Raw genomic sequence first — 13,164 nt, 5'->3', positions numbered from 1 at the left:
GGATGGATGGAGAGTAGCTCCATCTCCAGTTTTGTCTACAGCCTGGAAGCAAGGAAAATTTTTCTGGAAGTGTGAACCAGGGATTTACTAACACCCAGGGATTTCAGTTCCTGGATGCATCCTCTAGCCACTTGTCTGTTATGCAGAAACTGGGTGGCACATCCTCCCCTTCCTTCTGGTCCCTTGGCAGCTATGTTTCAGGAGAAGCTGCGATCTAGCTGCATTAAATGAGAAAGAGGTCTGAGACTCTGAAACGTATTTCCACAGAGTTGCCTGTGACAGCAGGACTCCAACATGCACTTAAGTCTAGGTAAAGGATTAAGCCCGAGATGTTCTCCTTAGCTTTTTTTTTGTTGTTGTTGGTCAACTTACATGCCCCAGCCCTCAGCACGCTGGCTCCTGTGGAGTGCCTAAATACAGCATACAAGGACTTGGGCATTTAAAGCAATATTGTAAATACCGCATCTAGAGGTAGGCACATGACTATTGCAGTATTCACTGTTTCAATGCCTGGATCTGAAACACAAATGTTTGTTGGTACCTTTACGCACCAACAAAGCACTAAGAAAAAATAGTATCAATCCAAGCCCCGCATTACCTTTCTATGTAACCAACTGACTGCCTCCTCATCCATATCTCTATTCCTCCTGCAAAATCCTCTCATTTTAAATAAATTTCTCCCCCAACCCACAGAACCTCAATAATGCCCATCTTAAAATGCGAACTAACCTCTGTTTTCTGCACAGTGGTGATCCCCTTGGAAGCAGCTGCATTACAACTATCCTGAAAAAAAAAATCAGCATTTCTCCATGTCAGGACAAGGAAGAGACAGATTGCTGCTCAGATGTAAAAAATACAAGGAAAAGGCATCACAGGGCATTCCAGTCCTCCCCAACAAACTTCACCTGGCAGGTGGTGGCAGGAGAAACACGCGTCCATTTACAGCTGGCACACTCACCCTTGTGTATACATCGTGAGCAGCTGGTAACACAGAAAAGAGAGTTTTTGTAAGACACAGGAACTCAATCTAGATTCACCTATGAATGTGAAATTTCAAGTGACAGAAAAAACTACAAACCCAAGAGAACAACCTGGCAAACATGTAATGAAATGCATAAAACACGTAACCTGCATTTACCCTCCAAGCCTATTGTTCTGTTGTGCTTATTCTGAGGACACATTTAGCATGAAATACAATCTGTGCTGAGATGCTGAGAGTCATAAATTTCCAAAAAGCATGAAGCAGACGGAACACTTCGGGTTTCATTTTGCTGTGGTGTTCTCCAGTACATAAGGAGCCAGAGAGTACTTCTTAACCAGAAAAGGGCAGAAAACAATCACTGATTCTTTTGCACCTTGCCTAAACTTCTGTTCTGTGCGCGTAGTGCTAGCAAGTATGGCTAGTTTGCTATTGCCTTTCCCTACCAAAAAATATGCCTGCTGGAGACTAGTTAGTCCCTATCTTGCTTTGCAATGCATCTATCAGCATGGAGGAAAGCCAAGAGCAGCACAGGCCCTCTCCACGCATGCTGAGAAATGCTCTGATTTAGAGAAAGACAGTTCCTTCCCTGTGTTGCTCCAGGGACAGGGAAGTGATGTGCCACTTCCCAAAAAGCAGGAGTTCAGTTTCATCCCAGGTGCCTATGAATGAGCCTCTTTGTATAGGGGAGGAGCGTTCTGAATGGGAACGCTGTAGTCACCTACAGGTAAAACTTTCTAAGTTTTAACAACCACGTATCGTAAAGGGTTAGGCCATGTACTGGGTGCAAATGCTTTCTACTGCGAGCTCTCAACAAAGAGTGTCACGCTGAAAAATAATGTGTACAGAACAATAGGTATTCATTATTCCTATTAGCAGATTAGATGTTACTTTCTGGTTTAATTGCATTCATGTTACTCATGGACCATATTTAAATTGCATCTGGCTCTATTAAAAAACAGCTCCTTAAAGTGACTTTTACAGAATCTCTTGACTCCTCTGATCTAGGTCTTATCCTGAGTATCAGGGGCCCACCTTTTTCACAAGGACAAAAAGGATTTTAATGTCATCGTGACATCCTTTATTATCTCTTCAGGCACTTGTCATAAATTCAGTCATTGTAATGACTCTCCTACAGCTAGCTGCCAGGGTCCCGTTAAATAAGAGAGTCATCAGAAGAAGTAGCTTTCTAATGACAATAAAAAAAAGAGGAGAAGCAGGAAATGGGCCAAGAAAAGGGATTTGACTATCTTTAGCAAAATGCATGTCCTTAATAAATAATAAAAAAAAAAGAATGATCATACTTCCACCGCCCTCCCTGCACACACACATAAACACCTCAATGAACTTCAGTAGGAACCAGGCTCTTACTTTTTCAACCGAAATGTTTCTGTGATACTCCAAGAGCTTGAGGACAGTGATGCTTCGAGAACTAGACAATCTGGAAAAATGTGACTGTTAGACATATGCTGGATATTACAAGAAATAACTGTAAAAAATAATCCAGTTGAAAGTTCATGTGCCTTCAGCTGCTCTCTACATGGTATGCACCTTCTCTTAAACATTCACTCACACTTTTGACTGATAAAAATAACTACATTTTGTCCTTCCATAGCACCCTTCAGCTGAGTTATTCCAAGATTTTATACACACTCATTAATTAAGCTTGATGCCATCACTGCATGACATACAAAAGTAATGTTATTGTCAGGATACAGATAAGAAAATGCTACTGTGGAGCAGGGATATAAAATCAGCTCCCGAAGAGCACACAGCGGTATACTGTGGCACAGCCAGACCCCAAATTCAAGCCTTCTAACACAACAGATTGTTCTAATGTGAGACCCCAACATACCGTACTTCTCTCTCTTTCTGTCTCAGAGACTTGGTTTCAGAGTCGTCTTCTGTAATCTATGCAGTAGCAATTTTCATCCTATTTAAATCTTTTATGATTGCATGAGTCAATTTGCCATTATTTCAGCTAGCAATTACTATACCGACAATTCACTGACAGCTGTGGAATGAAAGAGTATCTTCTCCCATGAGCAGAATACCACATCGAAAAGTAGAGTTAGATATATACCACTTAAGCCACGGTCCCTTTCATCTGTGTGCCTGCAGATGCGTATGTCTGTGAAATGAATGACTGTCTGAGATCAAACGAAATCCATGCGTGCAGACTTTTCTGGCTTCTCTATGCTGGGAAGTAGATAGCTTTTTTAATCTGGGAAAGTTACACAGATTTAAAGTATATCTACCTTGCAAAGGCAGACAAAGCTTTGTCTTTATCACAGGCTGGCTTGTTCAGATGAAAACCAACTTTGACTACATCTACATTGTTAAATCAGAAGTATCTCCTAGCTCCACACGTCAGCCTCCCACTCGGGTGCTCACTGCAAAGGTCACCTGCATGGCTTGTTAGAAACAGCCCTTGGGACTGTTTGCATGCTTAAATACCTTACTAAACAGATAACAAAGAAAGAGTCTGATTTTTAAAGGTGTTTCAAAGCTTGAAGATGTGGATGAGCACACATAGACATTCTGAAATCCTTCACCGAACTCCTATTTGCATCTCCAGAAATCTATGTATCTGCAGAAATCTATGTATCTGCAGAAATCTGATATGTTGGCACAGAATTGCCTAAATCACTTGCCTAGGTCATTATATGTCTCAAGCCGTGAGCTACTGAAAAACAGTATTTTACTACGAGTAGTAAGTAAAAGTAAGGAATTTATCTGCTTCTGGCAGAGCCTGTCTTCTCTTTTAACTTTGTATAAATACTTTAACAAGAACACTGTCAAATATGTTTTCCTGATTTTGTCTGTGTTGAAATTAACATAACCTATTATTTTCTGTATGGCCTGGGCTGATCTTTCAAAATGCACCACAACTGCACTGAGTAGGAGTTATTTTCAAAATGTTTTTTTTCCAGAAATGATACCTGAAGGAGTTTTGCAAGTGCATCTTCTTGTGAGACTGAGGTCACATTACGTGAGGTGCCATAGTCAACATAACTTTCACACTTGCATTATCCACTAATGTATCTCAGCTCATAGAAGCATGTGAGTGACAGTAATACTGATGGGCACAAGCTAAGCTCACAGCCTTCTGGTTAACACTGTCAAAGGGCTCATCTTTGACACAAAGCACAGGCAAGATGAGCTGGCTTCCATAACTCTATACTCTGAAAACCTGCTAATGAAGTAAGAGAAAGCCTTAGCCCAAGAAGACAGAGGACCAAAACAATGTACTCCATAATTATAAGAAAACATGGCTTTTGGGACTGGGTCAATAAAGGACATTTTTTTCTTCTCTAATGCATTTGTCCCTCTTAAAAATCCAGTAATAGTGTTTACTAAAGACAGCTTAATAGACCAGAATACTCCTGGATATCACCCTAGCTGTCACCTGCTAGCGACAATGTTTTTCCTTCTCGATTCCCAAATCAGTATTGGACAGGAACTTGACACAACACTTGTATGATGTCAGAGGAGCTTTTCCCATACAAAGGCCATAGGATGAGCTCCTGAGATCCCAATATTCCAAGGAACCTCCTTCAGGGGCAAGGGTCCCCGAGAGAAAGAGCTCTTTGCAGCACTGAGCTCTTCAGAACAACAGATCATTGTAAGTTCTGCTTAACATTTTATTCCTCTTTCTACACAGAGGTATTATAAAAGAATCAGATTCATGCAGAGTATTACATGTCTTTTGGGCTATATTATCTAGGAAAAGATAAAGGCAGGCATTTATCTGAATTTTCTGTTTCCTCTTCAAGTCCCTTAAGAGCACAACGTATCCTTGAGCTTGCTATCTTTGTCCCTCAGTTTAGATTAAAACTCTCTTTTGTATTCTAACATAAGCAACTTTTAAAAGGTACAAGGTCAACGTGTATTAAAAAAGCTTTGTGCTTCTATACAGACCCTTGAAGCAATGCAAGGGGGACGTTTTCCTCCTATTAGTCAAATAAGACTCTACTGTGAAGGATTATCATCTGATCTTTGAGACCAAAGCCTAGAGAACAGCTCAAAAGTCTAGACATTCAGTAATTTACCACCTCATTCTAAAACCTGTAGTTGCCCATAAGATGCACAAAACAGATCACATGCACCATGCATCCGATAAAAATGGCTCAGGTCTCTAATTCTGAGAACTACTGGTGAACAAAGTAGTATAAGAATTATTGGAAAATGATTCAACCAATAATTCAGAAAGATGAATGAAATCAAGTCAAAAAGATGTACCAGCCAAATTGCCCCTGAACCATATATTTTTCTGCTAATCTTCCACACGGGACAATCACTTTCTCACGAGTGTCTAAGTTAGGTTGAAATAGTTAATTGAATATTAAGAATATTTATTGGACAGGCATCCATAGTCAGATTCTCTTCTTATTTATGCTAATACAGTTTCTTGCAAAAACAAATTCTGTCTGCAGATGAGAGAATGGTTAAGATGGGTTAATTTGTCAAGGCAGAGCACTGGACCAACACTGCTTCCATAGCTCCGCCAGCTTGATTGTCACTGCAGCTATGCTAATGTTACAGTGATTAATAGCACCATGTAAATATACTCCTAATGCTAAAACACTGCACTGCTATAGGCTGAACTGAAGAAGCTACTTCTAGCCACAGGTTAACATTTTATTACGTCTAGAAAGGATTCCATACTAACAAATCTTTAATTATCAAGAATAGCGTGAGTATACTCAAATCACTTGACAAAACATGATTTTTTTTTTCTTCAACGACATTTAATAAAAAGCATTACCTACTCTCACACTCATTAGGCCTGTAGGTACGCTCAGTTCTCCTCAGTAATAAAGGACAGTGAATAAGCATTAAATACATCTAATAGTAAAACATACCATTATCAGTTATCGCTGGAGCGGTTAGATTGCAGAAACAGAATGAGTTTTTCAGCACTACATTTTCATAAAATATTTCAACAGGTTTTACAATTTTTATCATACAGGAAGTAAGGATTTTGTTTATGCTTGCAGCCACAGCAACCTATAAAACAATAAAAACAAGAATACAACAGATTTCTTGTAATACTTGTGAAGTCGTCACCTTGTCTTTACAGAAAACTACAAACTATGAAATGTACAAAATGAGAGTTTTTGTGGCAGAAGCAGACAATTCACTAGGTAGCCTCTCAAAGGAGAGGGCCTCTCCCAACTGAAGAAGCAATGCAGAAAGAGTCCTAAAAGGAACAGCATTGCTTACTTTCAAACATTACATGGATCTGTAAGGTATGTTAGGGGAGCAATCTGGAATAATTTTGGATTTTAAAACAAGAACTTTGCTATAACAGTGTTATACGCTGTTATAGTCCCTTACAAATATTTGAGCAAGAATGTACAAATCCTCACAGAGAGACAACGTTTGCATCCATAACCAAAGTGCACTTAATTATGAAACAGAGTTTGTCTTGTAATGAATTATCCTTTGTTTCTGGCTGAGAGCGCTTTACAAATATGATCACATTAGTGCATTCAATCAGGAAACCAGAAACAATAGCATGTAGATTAAGTGGCCAGTCACAATACTTGATAATCAAATACTGAAGGCTGTGTGTGCTGTGAAGAGATACTGAATAAATACTAATATCAAACACTTAAAGACGCATTTGTGTTAGCATATGTGTCCCAGTGAATGTTTTGTAACTTGTTACAAAGCTCAGAACTTACATAATGCACTTGATATATAGTCACTGAAAATATTAAAATAGCTGATAAAGTGATATAACGGAAACGTTGCCTTTGTCAGCACAGTGAATTTTTGACTCAACATCATGAAGTATAGCTTCAGGATACATTTTATAGGAGAGGAAGAGAACATCTATTTGATTGACACATTCAGCTTACTGGGATTTCTAATACATTTGCCAATTGTTGAGGTAAGAGGGACTAATATATGGAACATGGTGACAAAAGAAGGGAAGCTGCAACAAGCAACAAAATGACACATTTTAAGTCACAATGAACAAACACGCAAAAAACTGGGTGTACATACCTGATTTTTGGCAGGGAAACTTAGCAGGATTTTCAGATCTTTATCAGGTGCATGTGAAATATTATACCAACCTTTTATGCTGTTTGAACGTGTACAATTTTCTTTTAATGTGCACCTAAAAGTATACATAAAATTATACTAGCCTCCTTATCGTGGCTTTGACTTCAGACACTGTACTTCAACTTATTTAGTGTTATTGTTTTTTTACAGGAACACTATTGATTTTTTACAGGAATATGGTTATAACTGCAAAAAGCTTCAGGAAAACAATCAGTAAAATCTTCTGCTTACCAAAATGAATTACAATGCATTGATACATGCTCTAGGGTCCTGATTAAGTCAGTGGGACTCTAGCAAATATTAGATGCTTGGCCAGTAACAGTGGACTTGGTAGCCTGGGATGGAATTCATCACCCCCAACTTGATTGCTCCATTGTACAGCTCTAGATCTGACCCCCACAGTTTCCTCTACACTCAATGGGGAGAAGTACACTCTTTCAAGGTGCAATTCACCGAACTTATTTTAGACATTCATACAAAAATGAAATGAATCACATTATACAAGCTGCTTGTTCTCTCCAAAGAGTAAAAGAGGAGATGGGGGTGAAGCTCAGATGTAGAGCTATGCTACGAATGCGTATAGTTGATGAGATGCATCCTCCTTCCTTAATCTCCTCTGTCGTCCACTGATGTGAATGGTAATCTTTCCCTTTTATGTCAGTGCACTTGGTTAAAACCAACAGGTTTGAAAAGGTAGTTCAAAATAGATTTCTCTGTCTTCAAGAATAAAATCCATTTCAGAAGTAGGATGGAACAAAGTTAATAAAAATGTTATAGATGCCAAATTGTAGGAAACAGAAACTACACAACAGAAAAGGAAGAATGAGGAAACACTGGAATATACAGGTACTACAAAGATTACATGTATTAAAAACATGTGATAAGAAAAGGAGAATGTAGGCATACAAATTAGATGGACAACCACTGAGTTTGAAAGGTGAATCCTTAAAATACTGTCTGCTGTGAACAGTTAATGAACAATCCATGGATTAACTTCAAGTAATTTCATATAGCTAGCAATTAAAGACACTTAAGTGCTAACTGCATGTAACTTAATATTTTAATATTAAGATTGAATATTTATAAATAAATGTAACGTTTAATATTGTTTTAATAATACTACTTTTCTACCAAACATAGAAGCATGTATAGCTTCAATCATGTGATCAGTGACATGTGCCTTAATGAACTACTCCTTCGCTAAAAACTAGAAATGAGTACATACTTGCAAAGCATGGGCCTTTTTCCATGAGGAGCTCACTAAACGTATTTCACAATGTGTTTTCTCTCCAGAAGGAATAACACAAGAATGACTTTCAAGAAAAATATCTATCGCTTTCCAAAATGCCCAAAATAACCCCACAAACCATAGAAACCATAAAGCTGTCTTCTCTGTAGATCAAGACGTTGGCAACTGGAATGCAGTTAAGCACAAGGTCACTTCCTTTGCGGTCTAACTCAGGAAACTGAGTTCCTGCTGCACAAGAACCTGGTGGGGCTTTGCATCTGAATACATTCAGATCACAACTATACTGTAAGAAATTGGGACTATGCCTGACATATTTCAAACTGTCTGAACTAGGACAAAGCTCAGTCTCATTTACATCTCTCTTCACCTTACTGAGATCACAAAGGTCCATTAGCACCACAGTCTTAGAACCACAGAGGATGGGATCTGTCATCGCCAGATGTGCACAAACCAGATGCTCAGATATGTATGGGTAGATAACTCTCACTGGCAATGAAAGAGACATCCTATAGTTTCTGACTATAGGAGGAGGATTATAATGTTGAAGATGCAAGGCACTAAATGAGTGTATGCATTCCAATGACACTAATATTAAAATATTAAAAAAGAAAACTGTTTATAAAGCTGAATATTTAAAACTGTCCTAGGACAAAGTTATTTGCCTTCTTAGACTGCCCAAGAAACACAAGCAGTGAACTTGTTTCCCTCATCTACGGTGAAGAATCTAAGAGTTTAATGGCAAAAAAAAGTAATGCCACTCAGGACCCAGGGTCATGCTTGTCTTCATGCCAGGAAAAAATGTGTCTTTTGTTGCTCTAAAAGCTGACCTTTAACACTCAAACAATGTGCTACGGAGAACCGTCATTTTGTAGCAAGCAGTCGCAAAGGGCACAGTCAAGCATCTGATGCCCCCCCGGCAGAAATTCTCACAATTGCCCTGCACAGGCCAAGAGTAACATGAATTCCACTCACCTAAAGATGAGATTATTTTGTTATATCCCTATGTTTAGATAATTGATACTGTTTGCAAGCACACTGGAATGAATGTAACAGATAAATATTATTTGTGAACCACAGAATTAATATACAGACTCAGACAACTACTAAGTCTGGCTTTCTTAGAATGGTGGACTGGACTGGACCCTAAACAAGTATGAAGCTATAAGGTATGAAACCCTAGGATCAGATTCCAGACATGCATAGATATGTGTACAGAGAAAAGCAGAGTCAAGATTTTTTTTAATCTTTCACAGCAAGCTAGTTCTTTATACTACTAAAGATTCCTCTTCACAATAGGAATTGAGTTCCTCTTATTTCATTATGATAACATGATACCTATGCATACTGGTTCATTTATATTTACTTAAGTCTCTGCTTCACTAATTTTGTATTAATTACAGATCCTACTGAGTTTGCCCTCTCTGCCTTGCTAAAGCATACTGATTTCCTCATGGAATGAGAACATGGATCAGAGAAAGTTTTGGCTTCCTTTTCCAAGGTACCAGCCCCTGAATGAAGTCCACAGATGTCACGCACACTGACCAAATTCAAAAGTCTGGTCATGTCAGATAACTAAGATCTATTGTGTTATTTCCATATGGAAAATACATGTAAAACATCAGTACCTTGTATTGGAATCATTTCAGCATACTTCAGGTAAATCTGATTCATCTATAGAAAATATATAAACCTTAAGAGAAATCACACAATGCTATGACTAATTGTTTTGAACAACTGTAAGTGAAAAGAAGAATTTATATATTTGTCCCTATGGAAGAAAGAGTAGAAATAGGAACAGCAGAAACATTTTGTTTCATTTTGTTTTCGCTTGCAATAAGATGTGCAGATTTTTTCATCAAAATACTGGATTTGAGTTCACACTGTCTTTAAAATGAAGCACTGCTGGTAAATTTTATTTTAAAAATATAGTACATATTTAATATAAAATTTATTTCCCAGTAAGAGTAGAAAGCGTATCATTGATCTCAAAGTTATTATGAAATATAGTGCTTTAGTGGACATGTATGGACTTACATTAAAATACTGGCTAAAAACTTGTCCTCCTCTTTTTCTAAAGCTTCACTCAGAGCTCTCTCTTCACAAAACCAAATATTTAATGACGCTACGTGCTTAACGGTGAAAAGTTACGTGGGTGTTGAACGGGATTCATATTATAGTAATTCATTTTTTCTCCAGAAGAGTAAATTATTTCTGTTTCAACCAGATGGAAACTTTTGGTGATTCCCCTCATAAACAGGGGATTTACTGACTAATAACCGTTATTCGCAAACTCTTTATAAGGTAACTAAAAGCCTGAAAAGCTTAGCACTGTAACATATACAGTTTCTAACAAGGTAGCAAAAGACAGTTTGAAGAAAACACGTTACAGAATAAACACCTACTCTCTTCTAATAACTACCTTTGCAAACACAAAGTAGCAGGTCTTCAGCAAAATCACGTTAACATTGAAACAAACCAAAATAGGTAGTATTAACCTTCTAAAAGAAGGCTACTAGTAGAATTCTTCAAAAATCAATCTTATAACCACTTTTGTTTAATGTTTGAATCACTGATGAATTGGCATAAAAGAAGGTTTACACTGTCGACATCTGCTGATGGTACAAAATTGGGAACATTAGCATGCAGAGGAAGATGAGAATATCACACAGGAAAACTTGGATAACCTTGAAATGGGATGACATTTCAAAGCATGAAGTACAAGAACATATATCTAGAGCAATAAAAATCTCACAACCCATATGTGTTACAGACTGGAAACTCATCAGTTGGAAAGAAAACAAAGAAAGAGAAGGACCTGGGGGCATTATTTGATCATGGATGACTGTGGCCTGTCAATGTGATGCTGTCATGAAAAAGACGTTTGTGATCCCAGGACACACTAAATAAGACGACTTCTGGATGGACTGATCAAACACCATTGAGCAAGGCACAGCCGAAATCCCTTCTGGAATACTGTGACAGTCCTGGCCATCCTTATTTTAAAAGGATGCATAAACTTCACAGAAGGGTTACTAGAGCAGTGTTAAGAAAGGAGTGTCTTATGTGAGAGGATCTTAGTCAAGTTAGCTGTTTTAGCACACCAAAGTGAAAGTGAAAAAAGAGATTGCTTTCACAAAAACATTGAGGAGATAAGTGTGAGGGAGGGGGAAAACCTATTTAAGCCAAGGCGACGTGAGCACCAGAACAAATGAGTACAACCTGTCCATGAACATACACGTGATGAAAACGAGCAGACAGGTTGTAACCAGCAGAAAAATGAGACACTCAGCCACACAAACAGGGCAGGGAGGACAAAAATCTAAATTTAGGATGGTCTTTGATTAGTTTATGAGTAGGTTTACACGATGTGGTTGCTTGCAATTGCCAAGACTGGGCTTGATGACCCAGGATTTCGCCAGTCCAGGCAAAAGACGTAAAATAGCTTTCAAACCTGCTTCAAAGAAAGCAGAAAAACTAATGACTCAAATATGAGGATGAAGCATTTAGAAAGAAATTCTCCTCTGGCCTAAACCAAAGGCAGTGGTTCCAAAGCAAGAAACTCTGAATACTGAAGACAACTGAGCACTCTTTCCCTGTTCTCACATGCAAGATGCTCCCAGCCATTAAGATGCTTCAAGTAAGAGGATATAATTTTATCCCTCAATCTGGAAAGCAAAAACATCTGTTCTAAAACCAAAATAATTTCTTCTTCTTAGCCCAACATATATTTTATTGGTAGATCTCAAAAATCTGAGGATTAACATGGTCTTTAAAAGGTACAGAGCTCCCTTCCACATGACAATAAAGTGTCTCACATTTATGGCTATGACTGATTCCATAAAAATTCAGTAGATACAATCGTGATGCTGAATAGCTCCAAGCCAGTCAAAATGTACACTGACTAATAATGCATTGCTTTTATATGAAAGTCTAAAATACCAAAAAATACCTTTGATTCAAAGAACACCACCCACAGTAGGGATCCTTTGCAGATAAGCATTCTTGCTCAGAAACGTATCTACTGCAATTTGCAACCGGTATTCTTCTCACCTAAAACCAAAGAATGCAATAATACACTGAATTAAAATAGCCTCCATAACCAGAGAAATTGAGGATTACCATTAAAAATCTGACAGCAACCAAGCACGATCCCTTCAGGAAAGTTTCCTTATGGACTCCCCTCTGCCAGACGACCTTTGGATAGAAATATGCAACCTATTTTATGCACGCTGTATTTTGCCATCAGATAACGAAATGCCTCTGACAATGACAATTTGATTCTACTGCTCAAAGGCCAGCATGGACAGATTAATGCAAGAAAGACTGATTAGCATAGCGAATTATAGATAGCAATAGAAAGGAGGTATATTTTACAAATAATGCTCTGCTTAGCAGAATACTGTTTTCCTCTCATCAGAACTGAGATTATTAAATGATTGATGAAGGTGCATCCAAAAATGCATGCACAAAACAAAATGCATCTGTGTTTGCATCACCATGTCAGGTTACTGCATGTGCACACTAGAACAAATGCATGCAACTACTTAGCATGCATGAAAATGCCATTTCAACAAGTAAATGTAGATAATTGTGGCTATATTGTATGTAGCTATACTTGTACATTCAGCTCGAATATCCTAGCCAGCCATTTTCAGAAAAGGAAAGGAAAAAGAAAAAAGAGAAAGCTGATTACAAATACTGAATACAAATATAAATAATGTTATTAATAACAATGTTAATGAATAATCTTAGTAGGAAAAATAGTCCTAATTCAAACCATTTTTTTACAAATTTGCAAGAATTACAAGTTCCTATATTTTATGAACACAAATAAGGATACATGGCTTTCTGCAAAACTATA

The 13,164-nt window shown here is 37.9% G+C and overlaps 1 protein-coding gene across 2 annotated transcripts in view; it reads right to left on the bottom strand.

Moving 5' to 3' along the window:
• The window catches only part of PLXNC1 (plexin C1), a 73,212-nt gene that overhangs the window by 45,309 nt on the left and 14,739 nt on the right, over positions 1-13,164 (bottom strand). For both annotated transcript variants that reach the window (XR_015706444.1, XM_087765371.1), the window contains exons 4-9: positions 12,253-12,353; positions 6,995-7,109; positions 5,845-5,989; positions 2,351-2,420; positions 906-981; positions 730-783 (exon numbers count right to left, since the gene is read on the bottom strand). Coding sequence is in view for 1 of the 2 variants with exons in the window: in XM_087765371.1 (XP_087621497.1) it covers positions 730-783; positions 906-981; positions 2,351-2,420; positions 5,845-5,989; positions 6,995-7,109; positions 12,253-12,353 (561 nt within the window). In the remaining variant the exon portion in view is untranslated. The remainder of the gene's footprint in view (positions 1-729; positions 784-905; positions 982-2,350; positions 2,421-5,844; positions 5,990-6,994; positions 7,110-12,252; positions 12,354-13,164) is intronic.

This window comes from Nipponia nippon, unplaced genomic scaffold (genome assembly GCF_047370975.1).
Source record: "Nipponia nippon isolate SJK-2023a ecotype South Korea unplaced genomic scaffold, ASM4737097v1 scaffold_3, whole genome shotgun sequence".
Lineage (NCBI taxonomy): Eukaryota > Metazoa > Chordata > Aves > Pelecaniformes > Threskiornithidae > Nipponia > Nipponia nippon.
Note: the sequence above shows the minus strand (reverse complement) of the source record. Positions and strands in the feature narration are given on the sequence as shown.